Source organism: Carlito syrichta, unplaced genomic scaffold, assembly GCF_000164805.1.
Source record: "Carlito syrichta isolate Samal-C Ts95f unplaced genomic scaffold, Tarsius_syrichta-2.0.1 Scaffold309773, whole genome shotgun sequence".
Classification (NCBI taxonomy): domain Eukaryota; kingdom Metazoa; phylum Chordata; class Mammalia; order Primates; family Tarsiidae; genus Carlito; species Carlito syrichta.
This window is the reverse complement of record NW_007253869.1, coordinates 437,996-460,145: the sequence shown is the minus strand read 5'-3', so window position 1 is coordinate 460,145 and position 22,150 is coordinate 437,996. Positions and strand designations below refer to the sequence as shown.

The 22,150-nt window shown below is 53.3% G+C and overlaps 1 protein-coding gene across 1 annotated transcript; it reads right to left on the bottom strand.

Moving 5' to 3' along the window:
* LOC103270244 (myosin-7) lies at positions 1–21,686 on the bottom strand. Its single transcript, XM_008067777.2, has 40 exons — positions 21,584–21,686; positions 20,194–20,249; positions 19,520–19,728; positions 19,097–19,240; positions 18,648–18,804; positions 18,484–18,511; positions 17,761–17,869; positions 17,585–17,677; positions 17,418–17,481; positions 16,865–16,963; positions 16,523–16,626; positions 15,853–15,991; positions 15,627–15,745; positions 15,360–15,509; positions 14,908–15,078; positions 14,004–14,313; positions 13,673–13,740; positions 13,252–13,339; positions 12,471–12,588; positions 12,225–12,348; positions 11,832–11,968; positions 11,317–11,572; positions 10,466–10,708; positions 10,150–10,326; positions 9,192–9,337; positions 8,070–8,160; positions 6,944–7,333; positions 6,592–6,718; positions 6,311–6,429; positions 5,231–5,427; positions 4,548–4,731; positions 4,203–4,368; positions 3,916–4,040; positions 3,021–3,329; positions 2,566–2,769; positions 2,321–2,446; positions 1,937–2,212; positions 948–1,043; positions 699–833; positions 1–133 (listed from the first exon to the last, which is right to left on the bottom strand). The coding sequence occupies exons 3-40, from the start codon at positions 19,718–19,720 to the stop codon at positions 116–118; spliced, it is 5,808 nt and encodes a 1,935-aa protein (XP_008065968.1). The 5' UTR covers positions 19,721–19,728; positions 20,194–20,249; positions 21,584–21,686; the 3' UTR covers positions 1–115.
* Between the last annotated feature and the right edge of the window lie 464 nt (positions 21,687–22,150).

The window sequence follows — 22,150 nt, the reverse complement described above, 5'->3', positions numbered from 1 at the left end:
TCTCGGCTTCAAGGAAAATTGCTTTATTCTGCTTCCTCCCAGGGGGCTGTTTCAAAGGCCCCAGGAAGGGGCTTCACTGGCAGTCTCAGGGCTGGGCAGATCAGGATGTGGCAAACTACTCCTCATTCAAGCCCTTTTGAAAGGAAACAAAGTCTAATTAGCTCTGGAGAGGTGGGTGCTGAGCAAGGATGTGGCACAGAAAACAAAAGTGAGACTGGTCCCGATAGGGTGGAGTCCTGCTGGGTGGGAGCAGAAGCCCCTCTGGTGGCAGCAGATGTGTTTCTAGGGATCGGTGTGCTGGGGGCAAGTTCTGGAGGGTAGGGCTCTGGGGAGGGAAGCTGCCTGGGTGGGGACAAGGGGGTCCTCCAAGATGAGCATTTTAGATTTGCATTACAATGTTGTAGGCCAAAATTAGGTGGAAGGTAAGTGGAAGCTGGCAGTGGGGGAAATTGGGACATACTGGGTTTTGTAAATACATGAGGGCTTTCTAGGGTTGCTGACCACCCTAAGACTGGAATTCCCTTAATCACTGAATGTTAGAGCTGGAAGAATCTTAGAAATCAGAGAACTGAATTACCTTGACTTTTAGGGTTTTGTGGGTCAACTGTGGGGATAAATGAAAAGGAAGCATCCCTGGTGTGAGGGGCTGGGTGGGCCCGCCCTGGGGGTGACGAACGAAGCGCAGGGGAGGGACCCACCTTGGTGCCGATGTCGCGGCTCTTGGCCCGCAACTTGTTGACCTGGGACTCAGCAATGTCCGCCCGCTCCTCCGCCTCATCCAACTCGTGCTGCACCTTGCGGAACTTGGACAGGTTGGTGTTGGCCTGCTCCTCCTGCAGTGGATAGAGGGATGAGAGAGGGCTTGGGTTCTCGGCATCCCAGCCGGCGGGTGGGAAGAGGTTCCTTGTGTCCCTCCTCCAGGCCTAGTCCCTGGATTGCCTACTTACCGCCTCCTCAGCCTGGCGCTTGTAGGCCTTGACCTTCAGCTGCAGCTTGTCCACCAGGTCCTGCAGCCGCAGCAGGTTCTTCCTGTCTTCCTCTGTCTGGGGGTCGGAGGTGGGTGGGAGTGAAGAGGGTCCAGTCATAGGAGGCAGCATTCCCTACCCCCACTGTTCCTCTTGTCTCGTTTACCCTGTATCTAATACCCTGACCTGATTCTACTTTCTGATCCTCAGCAAACATTTGAATTCTCCTTATAATTTCTTTCCCAAAAAATGTGGATATTTTAAATGATATATACCAGGAAAGGGTCCAAGAAACTGGTGGAACTCCTGAAAGTATGCACAAAATTGTGTGTGTGCGCTGCTCCAGCAAGCAGGCCCTTGAAGGTCCTGGGACCACACAGAAGATAAACTCCCCGCTCGGGAGACCAGCACGTGCTGGGAATGACTTGGGGCTGTGATTGTGATGGAATTTCTCAGACTGCAGTGATGACGATATGGGCTTGATCTAGGTTAATGCCAAAGTGTGCTTAGACAGATGGTGACAACATGGACTGAGGCAGAAACAAGTCCTAATTGAGAATCCGATTCTAGAAAACACTGTGGAAAGCTACAGTCTATATTGCCCTGGACAACTGAAAAGCTTTGAGACTTGTTTGAATGGCTTTGGTGTAATTTTGGTGTCTTTCAAGGGTGAGCCTGGCTACATATTTGCTTTCTGGTGATCTGTGCTGGGTGAGCTCTGTCTGGTGCTCTGGATGAGTCCCCATGGGATGGGCTGAGGGCAAGTGTTGAGGTGGACCTCCAGGTCAGGAGGCTCAGGGGACACTCAGGGTGGGGCAGGGATAAGTAGAGTGGACCAGAGCAGTCGGGGCTGCACTCCCACCATCGCCCCCAAAGAGGCTAAGAGCAAACCCATCATTCCCCTTGGATAGTCACCACTGTGACTTCAGGCCATGGTGCAAGAGCCCTGCCTGGAGGCACCGCCACCGCACCTGGTAGGTGAGCTCCTTGATGCGCCGCTCACTCTTCCTCATGCCCTTGACGGACTCTGCGTTGCGCTTCTGCTCCGCCTCCAGCTCATTCTCCAGCTCCCGCACCCGCGCCTCCAGCTTCTGCAGCTGCTTCTTGCCGCCCTTGAGCGCGATCTGCTCGGCCTCGTCCAGTCGGTGCTGCAGGTCCTTAATGGTCTGCTCCATGTTCTTCTTCATGCGCTCCAGGTGGGCGCTGGTGTCCTGCTCCTTCTTCAGCTCCTCCGCCATCATGGCGGCCTGGGGGCAGGAAAGAGATGGCACAAGATCTGGTCAAGTCCTCAAGTACTTGTTGACCAGCCCAAGGAGACACCGGCCTGGAGCAGGTGGGTGGGGAGGAGGACTCACATCCGTGATGGCCTTCTTGGCCTTCTCCTCGGCGTTCCTGCACTCCTGCACTGCCTCCTCCACCTCAGTCTGGAGCTGGGACAAGTCTGCATCCATCTTCTTCTTCTGGTTGATGAGGCTGGTGTTCTGCATGGAGGGTAGGCGGAGCAGGAAAAGCACTGAGCACCCATGCGTGGCTCCCAGCCTCACCCGCTAGGCTCTGCTGGCCAGTGCTGCCTCCAGGATGGCGCAGGGGAGGCGCTCACCTGGGAGTGCAGCAGCTGCACCCGCTCGCTGGTCTCGATCAGCTCCTGCTCCGCCAGCTTCCGAGACCGCTCCGTCTGCTCCACCACGGCACGCAGCTCCTCCAGCTCAGCCTGCAGCAGGTTGTTGCGCCGCTCCACGATGGCGATGTTCTCCTTCAGGTCATCGTTGGCACGGACGGCGTCATCCAGCTGGATCTGGGTGTCCTGAGCACCAGGAGACCGGCCATGAGGGGGAGCGGCCTCGGTGCCCTTCACGGGGCTGTCAGGCGGAACTGGACGTGGTGGGGAGCCTTTGCGGTGACCCGGGCGGGGGGCCTGTCGGGGGTCTCCGCAGTGACCCAGGGGCAGAAGGGGTCTGGTGCCTGTGATGGGACGCCACCCCTTCGCTGGGCCACGTGGAGGCCGGTCCCCTCCGGCGAGGACGCCTCCTGCTTCTGGGCCTCTCGTTCACCTACCTTCAGCAAACTCTGGAGGCTCTTGACTTGCTTCTGGGCCTCAGCGGCTATGCGGTTGGCATGGCTGAGCTGGATCTCCATCTCATTGAGGTCACCCTCCATCTTCTTCTTCACCCGCAGGGCCTCATTGCGGCTGCGAGTCTCTGCATCCAGGGAGGTCTGCAGCGAGTCCACCACGCGCAGGTGGTTGCGCTTGGCCTGCTCCATCTCCTCGTCCTTCTCTGCCAGCTTGCGCTCGATCTCTGCCTTGATCTGGTTGAACTCCAGCTGGGCCCGGAGGATCTTGCCCTCCTCGTGCTCCAGGGAGGCCTGGGAGGGAGTGGCGAGAGACAGTCAGGGCACAGGGCAGGGGCGGGGGTCTGTTCACAAATCATGGGTACAAAGGGAGTTTAAGGGTGGTACAAGTGGTTCAGTCAAAGAAGCAGAAGGAGGAAGAGGGTAAGAGAATTTAAAAGAAAATAAAAACAAATTAAAAAAAATAAAAACACCTAAGAAAAGGTGATTCAGACCCTCACAGGGGAGAGCCAGCTACAAAGACAAAGAGGAAAATGAAGAGAAAGGCGTTGCCAAGGAAACAGAGGCAATCAGGCACAGAATGTTAAAAAACACACCAAGAGGCAGGCGGAGGTGGGAACAGGGAGGTGAGTGGAAACAGGAGACTCATCAAGATGCAATAGGTAGGATGTTTATAAGAAGGGAGTCAAGTGACTTGTCGTTCATTCATTCCACAAATATTTGTTGAGTGCCTCCTATGTGCCAGGCACTGTCCTAGGCACTGTCCTAGGCTCTGGAGACAGGACAGTGAACAAAACACAGAGGAGATGAGAACACGGACCACAGCCTAGAGTTCAGCTTTCCTCCATGCCCAACCCTGTCACAATCTGCACAAACACACCTCGGCTTCCTCCAGGGCCGACTGCAGCTCCATCTTCTCGGCCTCCAGCTGTTTGCGGACCTTCTCCAGTTCGTGAATGGTCTTCCCACTGGAACCCAACTGCTCAGTCAGGTCGGAGATCTCCTCTGTGGCAGGGGGGACGTGGTGATTCACTTGAGGGCTGCTGTGGGCTCATGGTGTTTGGGGGCCTGCCTCTCTGTCCAGACCCCTCTAGGAGCCCCTGGATGGTACCCCATGGGAACATTGCCACTGCAGTCCCTGCCCAGCCTCTTGGGCCCCCCGCGTACCCTGCAGGTTCTTGTTCTCCCGCTTGAAGGTCTCTAGGTGCTCCAGGGACTCCTCGTAGGCGTTCTTGAGCTTGAAGAGCTCGGTGCTGAGGGAGCGTGCCTCCTTCTGCGAGGACTCCAGCTCCGACTGCGACTCCTCGTACTTCTGCTTCCACTCGGCCAGGATCTGCCGGGGACAAGGCTCACTGTGCAGCTTCCCAGGCCCCAGCCTCAGCCCCACATCCTGGGGCTGTCCGGGTGCCCCTGCCTGGACTCAGCCCTCGTCCCTGCCTCCAAGGAGGATGGCTCTGGACTTGTGCTGAGCCCCTTCCATTCTGGCCCTGTGCGCTGGCTGTGGGCGCCCACCTTGTCGAAGTTCCTCTGCTTCTTGTCCAGGGCTGCGGCGGCGGCGTTGGAGCGCTCCACATCCACCATCAAGTCCTCGATCTCGTTCTGCAGCCGGTGCTTGGTCTTCTCCAGGGACGAGCACTTGGCGTTGACGGCCTCTACGGCCTCCTCGGCGTCCTGCAGCCTCTGGGCCAGCTTCTTCCTGCCCGGGGGAGGGTGGGAGAGGGTAGGGAGGATGGAGGATATGGATGTGGACAGGAGGAGACACTGTGAGCCTTCTAGAAAACAATCCTTGAAAGCTCAGAACTGTTGTTGAAGAAGCTTGAGGACCTCAGGAGTGGGCAACCTCTCAGTGGCAGGGCGGGAAGACCCAGGCACCTTGGAGAGTCCCTCTGACCCTGGACCAACCTCTCGGGTACAGACGTGGAGGAGGTGTGGGTTTTGGCAGCCGCCATAGCGCCCTGCCCCAGGTGGGAGCACTCTGCCCTCAGACAAACCTTTTGTTCGTCTTATATTCGAATGAGAAACATAATTCGAGCAAAAAGCTTCCCTGAGAGGAGAAGGAAGTGGGGCTGGGGCAGAGTCCTCCGTATTGTCAAACACTAGCCAAGACTCCCAGTGTGGGATTCCTGAGGGCAGGGCTGGGCCTCGTCCTGCCTGCACAAGGCCCTCAGCTGGAAGGTGGGCTGCCCAAGACTCACTTGGCCTCTTCGAGCTCCTCGGTCCTCTGGATGGCGTCCGTCTCGTACTTGGTCCTCCACTGGGCCACCTCTGAGTTGGCCTTGGACAGGGCACGCTGCAGCTCTGCCTTGGCCTCTGTCTCCTCCTCGTACTGCTCCCGCAGCAGGTCACAGTCATGGCGGGCTGACTGCAGCGCGTGGGCCAGGGCGTTCTTGGCCTAGGGGAGGCGGGCATCAGGAGGTAAGCTTAGCTTTCTCCATGAAGCAGCCCAGCAGTGCTTGCAATTTCAGTATTCTCCCCTGGCCTCACTTGTGTCCAAGTCCCCATGGTCATGGAGCAGTTAGCTGAGCATTCATCACAAAGGATGCCGATGCAGTGCTGAACTAGTTATAAAACACTTGGTATCCACTGGCCCTGAGCTCCCACTGCAGCAGGCATGACCACTACCTCTGCCATTTTCCACCAGGTGGAGGAAGAGAAGTGGGAAGATGAACTGTCAAGGAAGAGAGGCGACATGGACAGAAAGTGGAGGTGGTGAAGGGAGTTGGGGGAGGGGGAGGCTGAGCAGAGCCCACCTTGGGTGGAGTGGAGGGAAGGCAGAGTGGGGCACAGGACAGAAGCTCAGAGAGGCTAGGGACTTCCAAGATCACTAAGTCATGAGAGGCAGGTTAGTCTTAAGCCCTGGTGTTGTTTTTTTAAAACTCATGTTCTTTCCTCTCTTTCATGAACCAGTAAAGTGCTAGCAATAGGCTCCAGTTGAACTTTTTCCCCCCATTTTTCAGATTGCCCTGCTAATTCCAGGGCTCATCGGTGCAGTTTCTACAGCCTGTGCCTATGCCCAGGCAAAGCCATCTCTCGCCTCCCTGGTTTATTCCCTCTCCTTCTCCTCATCCCCTGTCTTCTACCCAGGGATGGAGCAGAAAGACAGAGAGCCTTGGTCTGGGGAGTAGATCCAGGAGGCATGTGGTAGAGTTTGGGCCGCTATTGCTAGAATAGTGGGTAGACGGCAAGCTTCATTCTTAGGGGGAAAAAGGGATGTCGATGCAAGGCCAGGTGGTGTGGTTCTTGCTTGGACCAGGTGGCCCAAGCCCAAGCCTCACCTTAACCTCCTCCTCCAGCTGCCTCTTGAGGTCTTCTAGCTGCTGGGTATAGGTGAGCTTGCCTCGGGTCAGCTGAGAGATCAGAGCCTCCTTCTCATCCAGTTGCCGGGACAGCTCACCTAGGGAGGCACCAAGGCACACTCAACTCTTGAAGGTCAGCCGCTCCTCCTCCCCACCAACCCTGACCCTCAGTCCTCATTCTCTGGAGAGACACCATGTCTGTGTGTGCACGTATGGCACAGGAGCTTGGGAAGCCCGCGGAGCCCCCACTTTAGGCTTACCATTCTCGGTTTGCAGCTTGGCCCGCTGGCTGGTGAGGTCATTGACGGAACGCTGGGTCTCCTCAGCCTTGCTTCGGTGCTCATTCATCTGGTCTTCCAGGGTGCGGCACATCTTCTCCAGGTTAGCCTGAGAAAGGAAGAGAGTTATACGATGGATGCAGGGGGTACTGAAAGGGGCGTGAGGGGTGCAGTTAAAGGAGCCAGGGAGAGGGAAGGTGTCAAAAGGAGAGGATGGAGAACCAGGTGGAGGAAGAGAAGTGGGAAGATGAACTGTCAAGGAAGAGAGGCAACATGGACAGAAAGTGGAGGTGGTGAAGGGAGTTGGGGGAGGGGGAGGCTGAGCAGAGCCCACCTTGGCCTTGATGATCTGCTCCATGTTGGAAGTGACGTCATCCAGCTCCAGCTTGAACTCACTCTTCTCCTTCTCCAGCTTCTGCTTCACCCGCTGCAGGTTGTCGATCTGCTCGCCCAGCTCGGCCACGCTGTCGGCATGCTTCTTGCGCAGGGCTGCGGCCGTGGCCTCGTGCTGCAGCGTGGCCTCCTCCAGGTCCCGCCGCATCTTCTGGAACTCCGCCTCGCGCTTCTTGTTCATCTCGATCTGCACGGACGTGGCCCCGCCGGCCTCCTCCAGCCGCTCGCTGATCTCCTCCAGCTCCCGGGACAGGTCTGAGCGCAGCTTCTCCACCTTGGCCCTGGCGGTGCGCTCGGCTTCCAGCTCTTCCTCCAGCTCCTCGACGCGCGCCTGGGCCCGACACACAGGGCTCAGACACCCCGCCTAGACCCTCCGCTGGAGCCCCCATCCTGGACTCTAAAAGACTTCTGGCCTCTCTGGACCAGCAAGTGAGTTTAGTTCTTTCAGTGGATAGGCGGTAAAAAAGGATTTGGGAAGGATGGTTTGAATAGCCAAGTTAGGCTTGCTTTAGGTCAGAACATTATAGTATACATTCTGGGCTTTTTTGGAAGGAAAGTGATTGGAGCTCACTTTTAAAGAGGGACAGAAAGACCTCTGTTCTAGGAATATTTTAAGCAATTTAGATTTTAAAAAAAGTGAAGTGAGAGAGTCATGTGTGCTGATCAGACAACTAAAGACCTAATACAATGTCTGCTCTAGAGGTAAGAACCAAAGTCACATCATCAGGGATGAAGGAACCTTAAAAACCTTCAGGTAACCAGGAGACCATGGAAACCCAGAGATCTGGAGCAGACTCTCTGTGGTCCCCCTAAAGCAGAGATGAAACAGGAAGGCAGGATTTCTGCCCACCAGACCTGTGACCTTCTCAGGGTCCCTTCCTGTGCCATCCTTGGATCACCCGACCCCTCTTGGGTGTGTCCATACTGTGACAGCTGTGTGTCACTCTTCATGGACACATAGTCAGTTTCTGTAATGCTGTGAACAGGACACCCTAGGGGAGGGGGCAGGGGAAACTGAGAACCAGCCCAGGGACTCCAGCGCCCAGCTTGGCTATCCCAGAGCTCACCTGAAGCTCTTTGAGCTTCTTCTGCAGCTGGCTGCCCAGGGCCTGCTCATCCTCAATCCTTGCGTTGAGAGCATTCAGCTCAAAGTCCTTCCTGTGGGGACGGAGGAAGGGTGAGGTCAGGGAGAATAGCTAGGCCCCAGGAGGGCCCACCAGTGGTTGAACATGGCGATGCCACAAGTAAAGAGTAGGATTTCATCAGAAAAGCAGCTTCCAGGGGATGATGTGGGATCCCTGCTGTAGAATTGAAGTCAAACAAGAACATAATGCGAAGAGTGCTATAGGCAGAGTGATAGGACAGGGGCTCTGTAGGACAGTCCCATCTTTGGTTCTTGTTTTCTCATCTATAAAATTAGAGGGCTGGACTAGATTGTTGCAAAGGTCCCTTTTAGTTCTGACGGTCTTTAACTTTGTCAGTGTTGTTTCAAGCAATTCAACAAAACTTTCTGAACCTTAGTTTCTTCTTTGATAAAGTGGGGCTAAAGATACCATCCTTAGAAGGTGGTCTGAGAATCAAATGTGAGCATATATTTATTCATTCGTTCAACACATTCTGTGCCTAAGGAAGGGTGAAGATTCCAGTGTAAACGCAAACTTGATGAGATATAAATTACGATGATTCTTGGAGCCTTTCAAAGTCCTGACCCTGAAGCACCATAAGATCCTCAATTATCAAATATGTTCTGCAAGTTCCCCGTTTACCAAGTCCAGAAAGTAGGACTGTACAGTTTGAATGGACTTGCATAAGACTTGAAATAATAAGTTAATCAAAACAAAAAAAATGGCTCTGGGAGGCTTTGTGTTGAGTCTTCCTTCATGTCAAGCAACTGGTCTCCAAAGAGAGTTGTGTTGAAAGCTGTTAGTTTCATTCCCATTGAGTGCTAAGCAGGAAGAAAGGGCTGGAGGGATCCAAGTTAGACTTTTTTTGCCAAGGAGGACCATCCGGCCCTGATGTGTGAGTCTCGGGAAAGAAAACCTTCATGTTGGAGGCCTTTCCCCATGGTTTGAACCTCCACTTTAAGGAGGCTGCATGAGGTCATTTCCTCTGGGGATAGGTGTCTTGGGTCAGTTTGTACTGTCATGGGTCGGGGAGGAGGAAGGGCAGCAGAGAGGGGAACACTGTACTTTTTCAGCCGCTCATCCAGCTGCTGCTTGTCATTCTCCAGGTCCATGATGCTCTCCTGGGTCAGCTTCAGGTCACCTTCCAGCTTCCTCTTTGCTCTCTCCAGGTCCATGCGCACCTTCTTCTCCTGCTCCAGGGACCCCTCCAGCTGATGGAGAGAAGGACTATCCATACTCAGAAAGGCAAAGCGTCATGACCTGGTGATTTTGTGGCTCAGTTATTCCAGATACTGGGGAATTCTTCCCTAAAGTGGGCCAAATGTTAGCAGGGAACTGTGAGAATGCCTGGCATGTAGGGGATGCTCAAAAAAGATTTGGTATATAAAAGAATGAATGATTGTGGGCTGAAACCCTAAAGCTAAATTCATTCATTTAGCATCCTGTAAATGCCTACTGGGTACCAGATTCTATGCTAGTCACTGCAGATACAAAATAGAATAAATCTGAGTTCCTGTCTAAAGGGAGCTTATAGTCTTGCAGCTGAGACAGATAATTGGATAATTATAACACAGAGTGATGATTCAGTAGAGATACATATATCTGAGAAAACAATGATCACTCAGGACCTAAAATATTGAAAGTTAAAAGATCCTCCTTGAAGAGCCTCACAACATTTCCAAAGAAATGTATCATATTCTTCTGAGATAACCCTCTAAATCCTGCAAATGAAGGCAGAGATATATGGGATTGAACCTAAACTAAATAATAAAGCCCATTTCTATTAGTGATCATAGCAATGAGATTAGGTACAGATCAATAATTTAGAAATGATCACCCTCGCCCTTTTCATTCCCCAGCTTCCTTCTAGGAGGATATCAGGAATGTGCACACCCTTCAACCCCCCACTCCCAACACACACACACACACACACACACACACACACACACACACACACACACACCCCGACACCTCTGAGCAAATGGACATAGTATACCTGGCCTGCAATTCTCAAACTACTTACATCATCCACTTGCTGTTCCAGCTTGACTTTGGCCTTAGTCAGTGTGTTGACCTTGTCCTCCTCGGCCTGAAGGTCATCAAGGGCCTGCTGGTGGGCCTCTTGCAGAGCTTTCTTCTCCTTGGTCAGCTTGACGATGATCTCATCCAGCCCAGCCATCTCTTCTGTCAGGTTCTTCACCTGCCAACCAAGAACCCCAACCTTTTTAGGTCTCCAGCCTTTAGATGTCTATGGAGACACCCCCATGCTAAGGACCAGGACCATTCTCTAGTCTGGGAATTCTGAGACCAGGACTGGAGCCAGAGGAAGCTGCCCTCACCTTGTTCTCTGTTGCATGCTTTTCCTTCTCCACTTTTGCCAGTGTCAGCTCCAGGTCATCAATGTCCCTTTTGAGCTCCGAGCACTCATCTTCCAGCTTGCGCTTCTTGGCAGTGAGCTCGGCGTTCATCTCCTCCTCGTCCTCCAGTCTCTCATTCATCTCCTTCACCTTGGCCTCCAGTTGGATCTTGTTCTTGATCAGCTGGTCGCAGCGCTCCTCTGCATCTGCCAGATTGTCTTGTTCCTGAGGGCAAGGCACAGAGGGGAGGCTGTTCAGTGGGCAGGGTCCTCGCTCCCACAGGTGGAGGCAGGGAGAGGCACAGCCCTCAAATAGGAGGAGAGCTCTAGGATATCCCCAGTTGAGAAGAACCTCAGAAGGAGAGGGAGAGGAAGAGTTTCAGGGCAGTGACTTGGGAAAGAGAAGCAAAGAGGAAGGGAACCAGAAGTCTTTATCTGTCCTTCCGATATCCTCTATTGAAGGGAGGGAACTGCCTGTACTGATGCCAGGCACTTTATGTATTGACAGCCCAGTGAGATGGGCAGCTTTATTTCCTGTCTAGAAATGAGGAAATTGAGGCTCAAAAATGATCATGGTTTGCCCAGTGTCACAAAATTTTTAAGCTGTGGCTCTAAGTTGAGCCCAGGTGGAAAGTCTAGGCATTTAAAAGTTAATTTTCCTCCTCCCCTTTCCTCCTCCTGACGGACTTCTTTGGAGGTCTTTGCAAGAGTTGATCCCAGGATCCTCTGATGTGAGGGGAAAAGATGGAGCCATCCTGTGTGGGGAGGTGCAGGGTTGTGGGAGGTGAAGGCAGAGTAGGGTGGGAGAGCCAACAACAACCTTAGGAGGCTCACCGCCTGCACTTGGAGCTGCAGGTCATTCTTCTCCTGCAGCAGGGACACCATCTTCTCCTCCAGCTCCTTGCGGCGAGCCTCCGACTTCTCCAGCGACTCTTTGATGCGCCCGAACTCCTCCTTCATGGTGGCTATCTCCTTCTCTCTCTCTGCGCTCTTCAGCAGAGGCTTGATCTTGAAGTAGAGCTTCATCCAGGGCCAATTCTTGACCCCCATGAAGGCCCGAATGTTCCACTGGATTATCAGCAGGGAGTCTCTGCAGAGGCAGCAAGAGGTGTGGAGAGCGCCCTCCTGCCTCCTTCCCACCTGAGGTCCCGAAACCTTGGTAATGCCCATTTCCTTCCTCCATGCCACCCACTCTGAGGTCCTCTGACTTCCTGTGGCCACCTTTGTGCATAGGAGCTCCTCCTGCAGGTCTCTTTGTTTGAAGACCCTGTGAGCTCTTTTTCCTGACACTGTCTCTGATCCCTCCTGGGCCTCAGATAGGGAGGGAGCCTCCTTCTGAGAGCTCTCACCTGCGTTCCAGCAGCTTCTTGTACTCCATTCTGGAGAGCACGCCCCGGGACTGGGCCTGGATGCGGGTGATGATGCGGCTCAGCCTCTCGTCTCGCATCTCTTCCAGCAGCCCCAGCAGCCCTGCCTTGAAGAACACCTGCAGAGAAGGTGAGTGCTGGGCATGACTAGGAAGGGATGTGAGGGACAGAGGTGGTGTGGATTCTCTGGGAGAGAGGAGGTCGGCGACAGCTGGAGTTGGGCTGAGGGAAATGGGGCTGGATGTTCCCCTGGAGGATAGTTTGGGGGTCAGAGATTTTGCTAAGATGATTGCTAAAAGGAAAGGAGCCATGAGGCAAGAGGCCAGTGGCAAGAGATGTCTTCCTTTAATCAATTTGTCTCCTCCCTTTCCTCACCTTGGTGTGGCCGAACTTGTACTGATTGTGGTCAATGTCTAGGGAACCCAGTAGTTTCTCTGCCCCCTTTCTGCTGTCAATGAACTGCCCTTCAGGGATGGCTGCTGGGTTCAGGATGCGGTACCTGGGAAGGGAAATGCCCAGAGTCACCCATACTCTGCACGGACCTGCTCTGCCCAGGGCAACCTGCAGACTGCTGTTCCCACCAGGGTAGCCCGGTGAGCTCTGGGTTGCGCCCGTACCCACCTCTGCCGGAAGTCCCCGTAGAGGATGCGGTTGGGGAAGCCCTTCCTGCAGATGCGGATGCCCTCCAGCACGCCGTTGCAGCGCAGCTGATGCATGACCAGGGGATTGTTCATCACCCCTGTGGCAGGAGGGGAGGAGGAGGGTGTCTGTGAGGAGAGCACTGGACTAACAGCCAAAAAATCGGGATTCTGATTTTTATTTTATTGGGGAAATTTGGTTCTGCCACTTGCTAGCCTGTAACCTTAGCAAGTTAATTCATAATAATTCTCTATTTGTTTTATATTTTTCTGGCCACACTTAGGAGTAACCAAAAGATTTTTGCATTCTTTGTCTTATATGATTTATACCTATTATCATGGGCAGTAGCCAGGACAGATATATCTGATATATCCCATTTTCTAGATGAGGAAATAAAGCCTGGAGAGGCTGAGAGACTTGCCCAAGGTCATTAAGTTGATGAAGAACAGAGCTAGGCCTAGAACCTAAGTCCCTGAGGCTCCAACTCCTTATTAGCTAATAATGAATGAACAATATTTACATGCCTCATTGGGGGTTGTGAGTCACTGGTGAGGTCTTGTCCATCAAAGTGTCTTACACATCACCCCAAGGTACACATTTCAAGTGTAAGGTGATATTGGGAGAGAGGTAGCCTGGGAGACTTCATGTGAGGGCCGGGAGGAGAAGAATGTGATTTGGAAACCACCGTGGTGGTGGACCAGAAGATAACTTAGAAGGCCTCATCCTTGGGGCAGTGTGGGCTGGCCTGCATCTGTGGGCTCACCTGGAGACTTTGTCTCATTGGGGATGATGCAACGCACAAAGTGGGGATGGGTGGAGCGCAAGTTGGTCATCAGCTTGTTCAGATTTTCCTGTGGTGAAAAAAACAAGAGGGAAAAGTAAAGAAACTGAGAGAGAGAGAGAGAGAGAGGAAATACTGGGAGGAGACGTGAACGAGGAGAGAGAGGATAGAAGGCAGGAGGGAAACGAGAAGAGGTGAGGTGGAAAGTGAGTAAGAGAAGAGGCCAAGAGAGAAGGGAAGGGAAGACAAACTGTGAAGAGGATCTTGATTGCACTGAGGAGACAGGAGAAAAGGAGTGAGAAGAGCAGGAGGTGGACAAGGCAGGGAAGGACAAGCTTGGGTGGGGATTGGGGACAGGGCACATGGGGACCCATACGGGGATGGGCAGGGGTCCCATACTCACCCTGTGCAGAGCTGACACAGTCTGAAAGGACGAGCCTTTCTTGGCCTTGCCTTTGCCCTTATCAACAGCTGTGGGAAGGGAAGTCAACAAAAGGGGTATCAGTGGGCATGTGGGAGGTGAGGGCATGCGTGAACAGTTGCAGCCTCTCTTCACATCCTTGATCCTAGATGAGGGCCTTCAATGCGGCTGCCACAGTTAGTCCACCCTGTTCCAACCCACTGAGTCTATAAACCTTGAGGTGCAACCTGACACAGAAGTGGTGGGGGTAGCGATTGATCTGCCCCAGAACCCTGGCAGAATCCCTGCTCCTTAGCTCCCTGGGGAGACTTACGTGCATCAGCCCCAGCGTAGTTGGCAAACAAGTTGCTGAGCAGCTTGAGGGAGGACTTCTGGTACAACGCCACCACTGTCTCATTGAGAGGGTCCTTGTTCTTCTGCAGCCAGCCCAGGATGTTGTAGTCCACGGTGCCGGCATAGTGGATCAGGGAGAAGTGGGCTTCCGGCTTCCCCTTGATGTTGCGTGGCTTCTGGAAGTTGTTGGACTTGCCCAGGTGGTTATCGTACAGCTTGGCCTTGAAGGTCATGTCGGTGGCCTTGGGGAACATGCACTCCTCCTCCAGGATGGACATGATGCCCATGGGCTGAGGGTGGAGGGGAGAGCATCACCAAGTGTGCCTCACACAGCTGAGATGGATTCTGCTCTGTAGTCAATATCTGCTCATGGGGGTGCCCTTTTTGGGTATTAAGGCATTAGGCTCAGCTTCAAGTACAGTTATCTACTGACTGGCACTTGTTTGAGCCTTCCCAAGGTGGAGGACTTTGTTTGATGACAGAGGGAACTTTGTGAAAGTCTGGGAACACCATTTCATCACCCAGATCTCTGAGATGTTGGGGTTGAAAATAGGTGTACCCTTACCACCCCCATGCCACCTCACATGTCCTGCTCCTTGCAGGCATAGACCAGGCCCAGTAAACATGCTGGTGTGGGAGGCCATCCTGCAGGTGTCTATCCTCCACGTGTTCACTCTCAAGGCCCTGGGACTCAGCTGCCCCTGGTGCCACTCTGTCCTGGGTGCTCAGCCCAACATGGGGCTCTGGAATCTAGGACTCAGGTTCTTCAGTCTCACTTTTGTTACCCGGATTATACTCCCCAGAAAGGAGAGGGGCTGCTATTTTGTCTGGGGTGTTCATGTGGAGTGTGGATGGAGAGTTCAGGGCGTGGGCTGAGGAGGCACCTTCTCGATGAGGTCAATGCAGGCCTGCAAGTCCATGCCGAAGTCAATGAACGTCCACTCAATGCCCTCCTTTTTGTATTCCTCCTGTTCCAGCACGAACATGTGGTGGTTGAAGAACTGCTGCAACTTCTCGTTGGTGAAGTTGATGCACAACTGCTCAAAGCTGTTGAACTGCAGGGGGAGGGAGGGGCGGGAGCAGTCAGGGAGGGGGCGTCTGAGTGGCCATCGCGGTCCGCCTGGGGCTGTGCCCAAGGACTGTGCCCAAGCCTAGCAGGGGTGTGTCTGGTCCCTTCCCACGTCCATGGAAGCAGAAGAGAGCCACCCCTGAACACAGGGCCGATGACTGCCTCTGTCACCGCACAGTCCCCGCTGGCCCACACTCAGTAAATGGCTGTTGAATGTGCGAGTGAGCCTTGATGGTCCTCCCCACTCCCAGGGCTTTGCCGACTCACATCGAAGATCTCGAAGCCAGCGATGTCCAGGACTCCTATGAAGTACTGGCGTGGTTGCTTGGTCTCCAGGGTGGAGTTGATGCGCATCACCATCCAGTTGAACATCTTCTCATACACTGCCTTGGCCAGCGCCCCAGTGGCATACGCCACCTGCAAGGTAGGGAAGACCCACATTGAGTGAGGTTGTTGGGAAGAGTGAGCTGGAAAGCTCCTACCCCACAATTCCAGTTTCCCTACCCTGCCCATCTATTTCTGAAGATGACCCACCTGCTGGACATTCTGTCCTTTGGTGACGTACTCGTTGCCCACTTTCACCCGAGGGTGGCACAGCCCCTTGAGCAGGTCGGCTGAGTTCAGCCCCATGAGGTAAGCGGACTTATCAGCCTCTGGAAGGAAAGGACAGGTAACGAAGTTGGTAAAAGGGATGACCGACCACTCTGCAGATGTGGCCTTCAGTGACTTGATAGCTGCCCCCAGAATCTGGGCCTCCCACCTTCAGTGCCATCTGGCTCTGCCTGCTCTTCTCGCTGCTTCTGTTTGAATTTCATGTTTCCAAAGTGCATGATGGCACCAGTCAGCTTGTAAATGGAGTTCTTCTCCTCTGGAGTGAAGCCCAACACATCAAAGGCGTTCTGTAGGCAGGCCACGTATTGACAGATCCCAGAAAAATTAAGTAAGAAGGGTAAATGGAAATTCCTCATAAGTTGTAGAGATAATTTGTCTCTGTAATCCCTGTGGGTTCTGAGACTCCCATACACAGTGGGGAACTCCAAAACAAAGTTGGAAGACACAACAGCAGACCCTACACTTACTTTCCTGCCTGGCCTTCCATACATATCTGTGTCTGTTTTTTGCCTAAAAGCCTGCCCCAGCCCCACGATGTCTGTATGGTCCCCTCTCCCTTGGTGATGCTTGTTTCTTGGCTTGTGTGCCTCTCTGTCCCATCGCCTTCAGCCCTTTCTGATTTGATTGAACACCAAATGCTGGCCATTCCTGTCTCACCTCATCCATACCCCAGCACACTCTGGTCACAGCACATCCTGGCTGCCAAGAGGACCATACTCCTTTAAACAGGTGGCCAGTGTCTTCTGGGGCAGTGAACTGGCCCTATTTGGCCCTCACTGCTAATGCTCCCACCCCTGGTTGGGTCCTTGCACACTCACATCGGTGGCCATGAGCTCCTCAGAGTCATCAATTGAGGCCACGGTGGTCTCTCCTTGGGAGATGAATGCATAATCGTAGGGGTTGTTGGTGATCAGAAGCATGTCTAGTGGGAGACAACATGGTTAGAGTGTGACACAAGCCCCTGGCTCTCACGGGAGCTGCTCGCCATGGCACATGGCTCAAGAGAGAGCACAGAACAGGGCTTGCTGGGCCCCTGCATCCCCCAGAACTGAATCCAGCAGGGCCATAAAACCCAAGGCATGCCAGCAGAATCCAGCCACAAGCAGAGGCAACCAGGTTGCCATGGAGATAGTTGGTCTCACTCAGTAGCTCTGACTCACCCAGAAGCTCAGGCTTTTTGTTAGACAGGATTTGGTAGAAAATGTGATAATCTCTCTCTGATTTCAACTGGAAAATAACTCTGGATTTTTCCAGAAGATCTGTGAACAGGCAGGGAGAAAGGAGAGAAAGAAAAGGCTAGCATTTCGGTACAAGGAAATAGAGGAAAATGAATGGTAAATGCAGCAAGTAAAAGACGGAGGGAGAGGAAGAGACAAAGAGAGAGACTGATAAACAGACACATAGAGATCACACAGAGAATGGAGGCAGAAGTCCAGAAGGAGTGAAATCGTCTCAGAGAAGGACACACAAACATGCAGATACAGGGATGGAGAGACATCCAGAGGAAGTCTTAGAGAGGGACAGATATACATAGAGACAGAGACAGAAAAAAAAAAGGAGAGAGAGAGAGAGAGAGAGGGAGGAAAGGAGAAGAGAGAGGAGAGGTTAAGAGAGGGGAGGAGAGGAGAGGAGAGGAGAGGAGAGGGAACAAGACCAGAGGATCTAGAACAATGGTGAGGTCAGGCTGAGCCCTAGCAGATTCATAGCACTCACATGTCTCTATGTCTGCAGATGCCAACTTTCCTGTTGCCCCAAAATGAATTCGAATAAATTTCCCCTGGAGAGATGGAAGAGAGTAGTGTTGAGGTGGGGAAAGCCTCCCATTTGAAGCCATCCCTCCACAAGCCTAAGTCCCAAGCCCAAGGTCAGGAACCACTCACAAAGCGGGAGGAATTGTCATTCCGGACAGTCTTGGCGTTGCCGAAGGCCTCCAGAGCGGGGTTGGCCTGGATGATCTGGTCCTCCAGAGTACCCTGCAGAGGTCAAGAGGGTGGCAGGTGAGAGGGGTTCCCATTGCCTTTCTGCAGCGTCGGCCCTTGGAGGACAACAGGCCTACCTTGCCCGGGTTCTGGTCCTTCTTGCTGCGGTCCCCAATGGCAGCGATAACAGCGAAGTACTGAATGACCCTCTTGGTGTTGACTGTCTTTCCTGCTCCAGATTCTCCGCTGCGGGGACAGTCAGGGACCCATTGGGCAGTGAAAAACACTGCTTGAGACCACCAAGCCTCAAGTCAGGAGATAATACCTGGGCCAACCAGAAAGTAGGAGCCCTGAGAGGGAAGCTGCCTGGTAACTTGTACCCAAAAGACACAGCTATCCTCTGACACACAGAGGGTCGGGGCTAGCAACTGGAAAGCCGGCCACCAGCAGCCACTGGGTTTGGGTAGGTTGAGGCTTTGCTTGGCTGGGTGAGTTCAATTGGAGGAGATGGACCAGGGCTGTTTTGGGAAAATGAGTGGGACTGGAAGAATGGGAAAGCTTTCTGAAGGGAAAGAAAAGAAAATGAAGAAGAGAAAAAGAAGACATAGTGACAATGGGTTTATGGATAAATGAGTGATGAGCTGGAGGAGGGTGGGAGAGGAAAAACAAGAGAGGGTTGGGAAGCAGAAAGGAAGGAGAGAGAAAAGAGGAGGGTCAGGGTCAAGGTTGCAGAAGAAAGAGGAGACGGGCAAGAAGAAAACTGGTTGCCTGTCTATGCAGAGGCGTCTGGGGACCCTTCTGGGCCTGGGGGCTGGAGTCAGGGAGACTCTGGAAAGGAATAGGGCAGGAGCTATACTCACGTGATCAGGATGGACTGGTTTTCTCTGTCTTTGGGGAGAAAACGGGAAGGACAAGTCAGGAGCTGCAGAGATGCTCTTGTGGGTCTTCTCCGCCACACCCAAACTCCCTCTCCCCAGGCCTCTCCCAGTTCCCTTCAGGAAGACCCTCCCTTAGGTCCTCTCACCTGTCAGCATGTTCTGATAGGCATTATCAGAGATGGAGAAGATGTGGGGCGGGGCCTCGCTCCTCTTCTTGCCTCGGTAGGCGGCCACCACCTCGGCGTTGTACACCGGCAGCCACTTGTAGGGATTGACAGTGACGCAGAAAAGTCCCGAGTAGGTCTGGGGATAGAAAAGGAGGAGTGAGTGGCCAGTGATGAAGGGAGAGGGGTGGTAATTTTCAGAGTTAGAACAAGACCCCAGGAGAGGAAGAAGAGAAAGGAAAACTGCTATATTCACTCAATCTGAGGAATGCCAGTCCCCAGGGTTTTGGGATTGAACCAAGGATATAGGGATGAGGGTAGAGTGCCGCACTGCCTGGACACAAAGAACAAACGCTCTTGGCTCCTGGAGTGGAAATGCATGGACTGGGAAGCTCCCAGATGCCCAGGCCTGGCTGTGCGCCGGCACTCACATAGATCATCCAGGAGGAGTAGCGCTCCTTGAGGTTGTAGAGCACCGCCGGCTCGTGCAGGAAGGTCAGCATGGCCATGTCCTCAATCTTGTCGAACTTGGGCGGGTTCTGCTGCATCACCTGGTCCTCCTTCACGGTCACTGTCTGCAACAGCCCCCCAACAGATCTTCCTGTCAGCCTTTGCTTTCCTTCCTCCCTCAAGAGGGATGGGAATTGGGCAAGTTATGGGACAGTGGTGTGAAAGAGAGAGGGAACCAGGATCCCACAGAGAAGACAGACGGGATGCAGGAATGGGAGGGCTGTTTGGAGGGTTTGGAACCCCACCCAAAGGGAAGAGAACCGAACCATTCTCAGGTCTATATGGGGCAGAGCACCCAGGTTTGGGGTGGCCAGAGTAGCCTGTCACATCAGCCTGATACTCACCTTGCCATTCTCGGTCTCGGCAGTGACTTTGCCACCCTCACGAGACATAATCTTGGCCTTGACAAACTCCTCTTTGTCATCAGGCACAAAAACGTCCTTCTTGAGGTCAAAAGGCCTGGTCTGTGATTCGTGACGCTCCTTATCTGACTTGCGCAGGAAGGGAGCAGCAGCCCCAAATGCAGCCATCTCTGCATCCCCCATGGCTGTGCCTGTAGTGAGCAGGAGAAGCTGGCTGCACTCCCATCAGCTTGCTCTCCCCTTCCTCTCCCTGGCCTCTTCCCTTTGGAGGGAGCCCCCAATCTAGTGCCATGTTCAGAAGTCAAGAGAAATCACCAGTGAGTCTCTCGTTGTTTAAGTTTACCCCTAAACCAGAAGAGCAGCCTAGCAAATCTGCCAGGGTAGAAGGGGCAACTAACTTTTGCTCGGGTTGGGGATCTCCTAGGGGAGGGAAGAGTGTCTTAGGCTTCTTGTAGAAGGAGGAATCTGACTGTATCCTTCCCTGGGCTTCATCTGTCCCTGGACCTCCCTTATTAGTCACAGGTAAGGAGCTCCAGGTAGCCATGATAATCTCCCCAAAAAGGCAGGACAGAAACTAGAGTTCCATAGTCTGGGTTTGGGGCTATCCTGCCCAATCTTCCCAGATTCTCCCATGGTCTAGCTTCAGCTTTTCTTACCTTGGCTTCTCAAATGTGTCTACAAATGAGGAAAGAAACCCAGGCCTGCAGGAGACCTGGAGAGAGGGAAGAAGTGTGTCAAGGCAGGCTACACCCAAGCTGGCCGGCACCACCTCTCTGCTGCTCCCTGGCTCTGTCCTTTAGCACATATCCTCCTCCAAACCTGAAAACAAGGTGGAGGTAGGGTAAGCTTCTCTGGCCCCATCCTTTTTACTTTTCAAATACTACTCCCAAGGATTAGCTCTAACAGCTTCTTGGTATCGACTCAACTCTGAGCTCTAATCCTCCTCATTCCTGGGAGATGGGCCCACCCTTGCCATGTAGTGAGACCTTCTATCTTTGAGCCACCTGAGAAACAATCAACGGTCACATTTGTTCAGTGCGTTCCAGTCTACAAAGCACTTCAGTGCACACTCTCTTACTCAGTCCTCACCCCATTGACAGATGAGGAAATCAGGGTTAAGTGGCTTGCTTGCCCAAGAGCCAAGGCTGGAACCCAAGTCCCATTACTCTAACACCAGTTCTTTTCATTGTGTCCTCATTTATTGACAAACTTTGTGGAAGTTCTCAGGAGACACTGTGGGTTTCCTCTCGTAGACACACCCATCACACAGTCAAACACCCTCCATATGCCCCCTGATAAACATGCATGCCCACTGCTCACACACATGCCTCACACCAAGACAGGCTTCCTTCCCCTACCTCAGCACCCCCCCCCGCAGTGTGCTATATTCACCTCAACAATAGATGTGCACACAAATACTTGCACAGCATAAATAGCCTCATATTCTTCTGTATACAAAGACCTGGTACACCCACACCCACGTGCCTGTGAGCTCTGTCTGCAGGAGTAGACACCCTGTGACAGTTATGACTCTTATATGCACAGAGAAGTACCCACGTGCGTGGCAGAAGTGGCTATACATTCCAAGCCTCACAGAACAACTTGTAAGCACACACACTTCCTGTAGACCATCTTCTTTCTCCCCTGCAAACGGACCTGCTTATACTCAGGTATGACCATAAACACACATCTCCCACTTGATATTTCTGCATCAGTCAGTGAGGTACATACCCTCCCTCACATTCAGACCGTGTAGGCTTGTACACACACACACACACACACACACACACACACACACACACACACATCCCACACATACCCCTCTAATGCATTCTGGCCTGTATGCTCAGATACAACTATCTTCCCCCAGAAACATATGAGCTCCCACACTTCCATGGCACATACACACATGTGTAGACTGGCACATATGTGCTCAGTGACTGGACCTGGTTCTCTGCGTGAAGCTTGCAGATTCTGGGGGAACCCCTTCTTCCAACACCTGGAGCCCCCTTATCCCAGAGGAAGGCCTCCAGCTCCCGCTCCTACCTGAGAGCAGCAGAGAAAGACACAGAGAGCAGGAGAGAGCTGTGGAACCAGACCTGGTCTCAGGGGCTGTATATATGGGGCAGCAGGGCGCCCCCACCCCCACCTGCACCCAGTCCCTAGCCGGATTTAGAAAGGGCTGTTGTCACTAGAAGTATTTCCCCCAGGCTCCCCCCCTTCCCAAACAGGGCTCCCCTCCCCGCCCTTCAGCTAGGAAACAATTGGAAGTGGTCGTCATTGTTATGGCATGGAGTGTGCAGGGTCTGAGTTCCAGGGGGCGGGGTGGCTCAAAGTGCAGCAAAAATATCTCCCAGGCCAGGCCTCACATTCCACAGCTGGCAGAAGAGGGAACTGACCACGACCACCATGACTGCAGGCAGGCAGGGCCCTGGCTGTCCCACAAGACACTCCTGGTGCTTGATATACTGCTGCCCTTCGGGTCCCCTGACCCCAGCACTGGCCTGGAGCCCCATGTCCAAAGCATCCTCCCTGCTCCCCTGACCTGGATCCTGCATCCAACTGTGAGAAGACAAAGGCTGAGAGTGAAGCAGCAGAGAAGGGTAGCGCAGA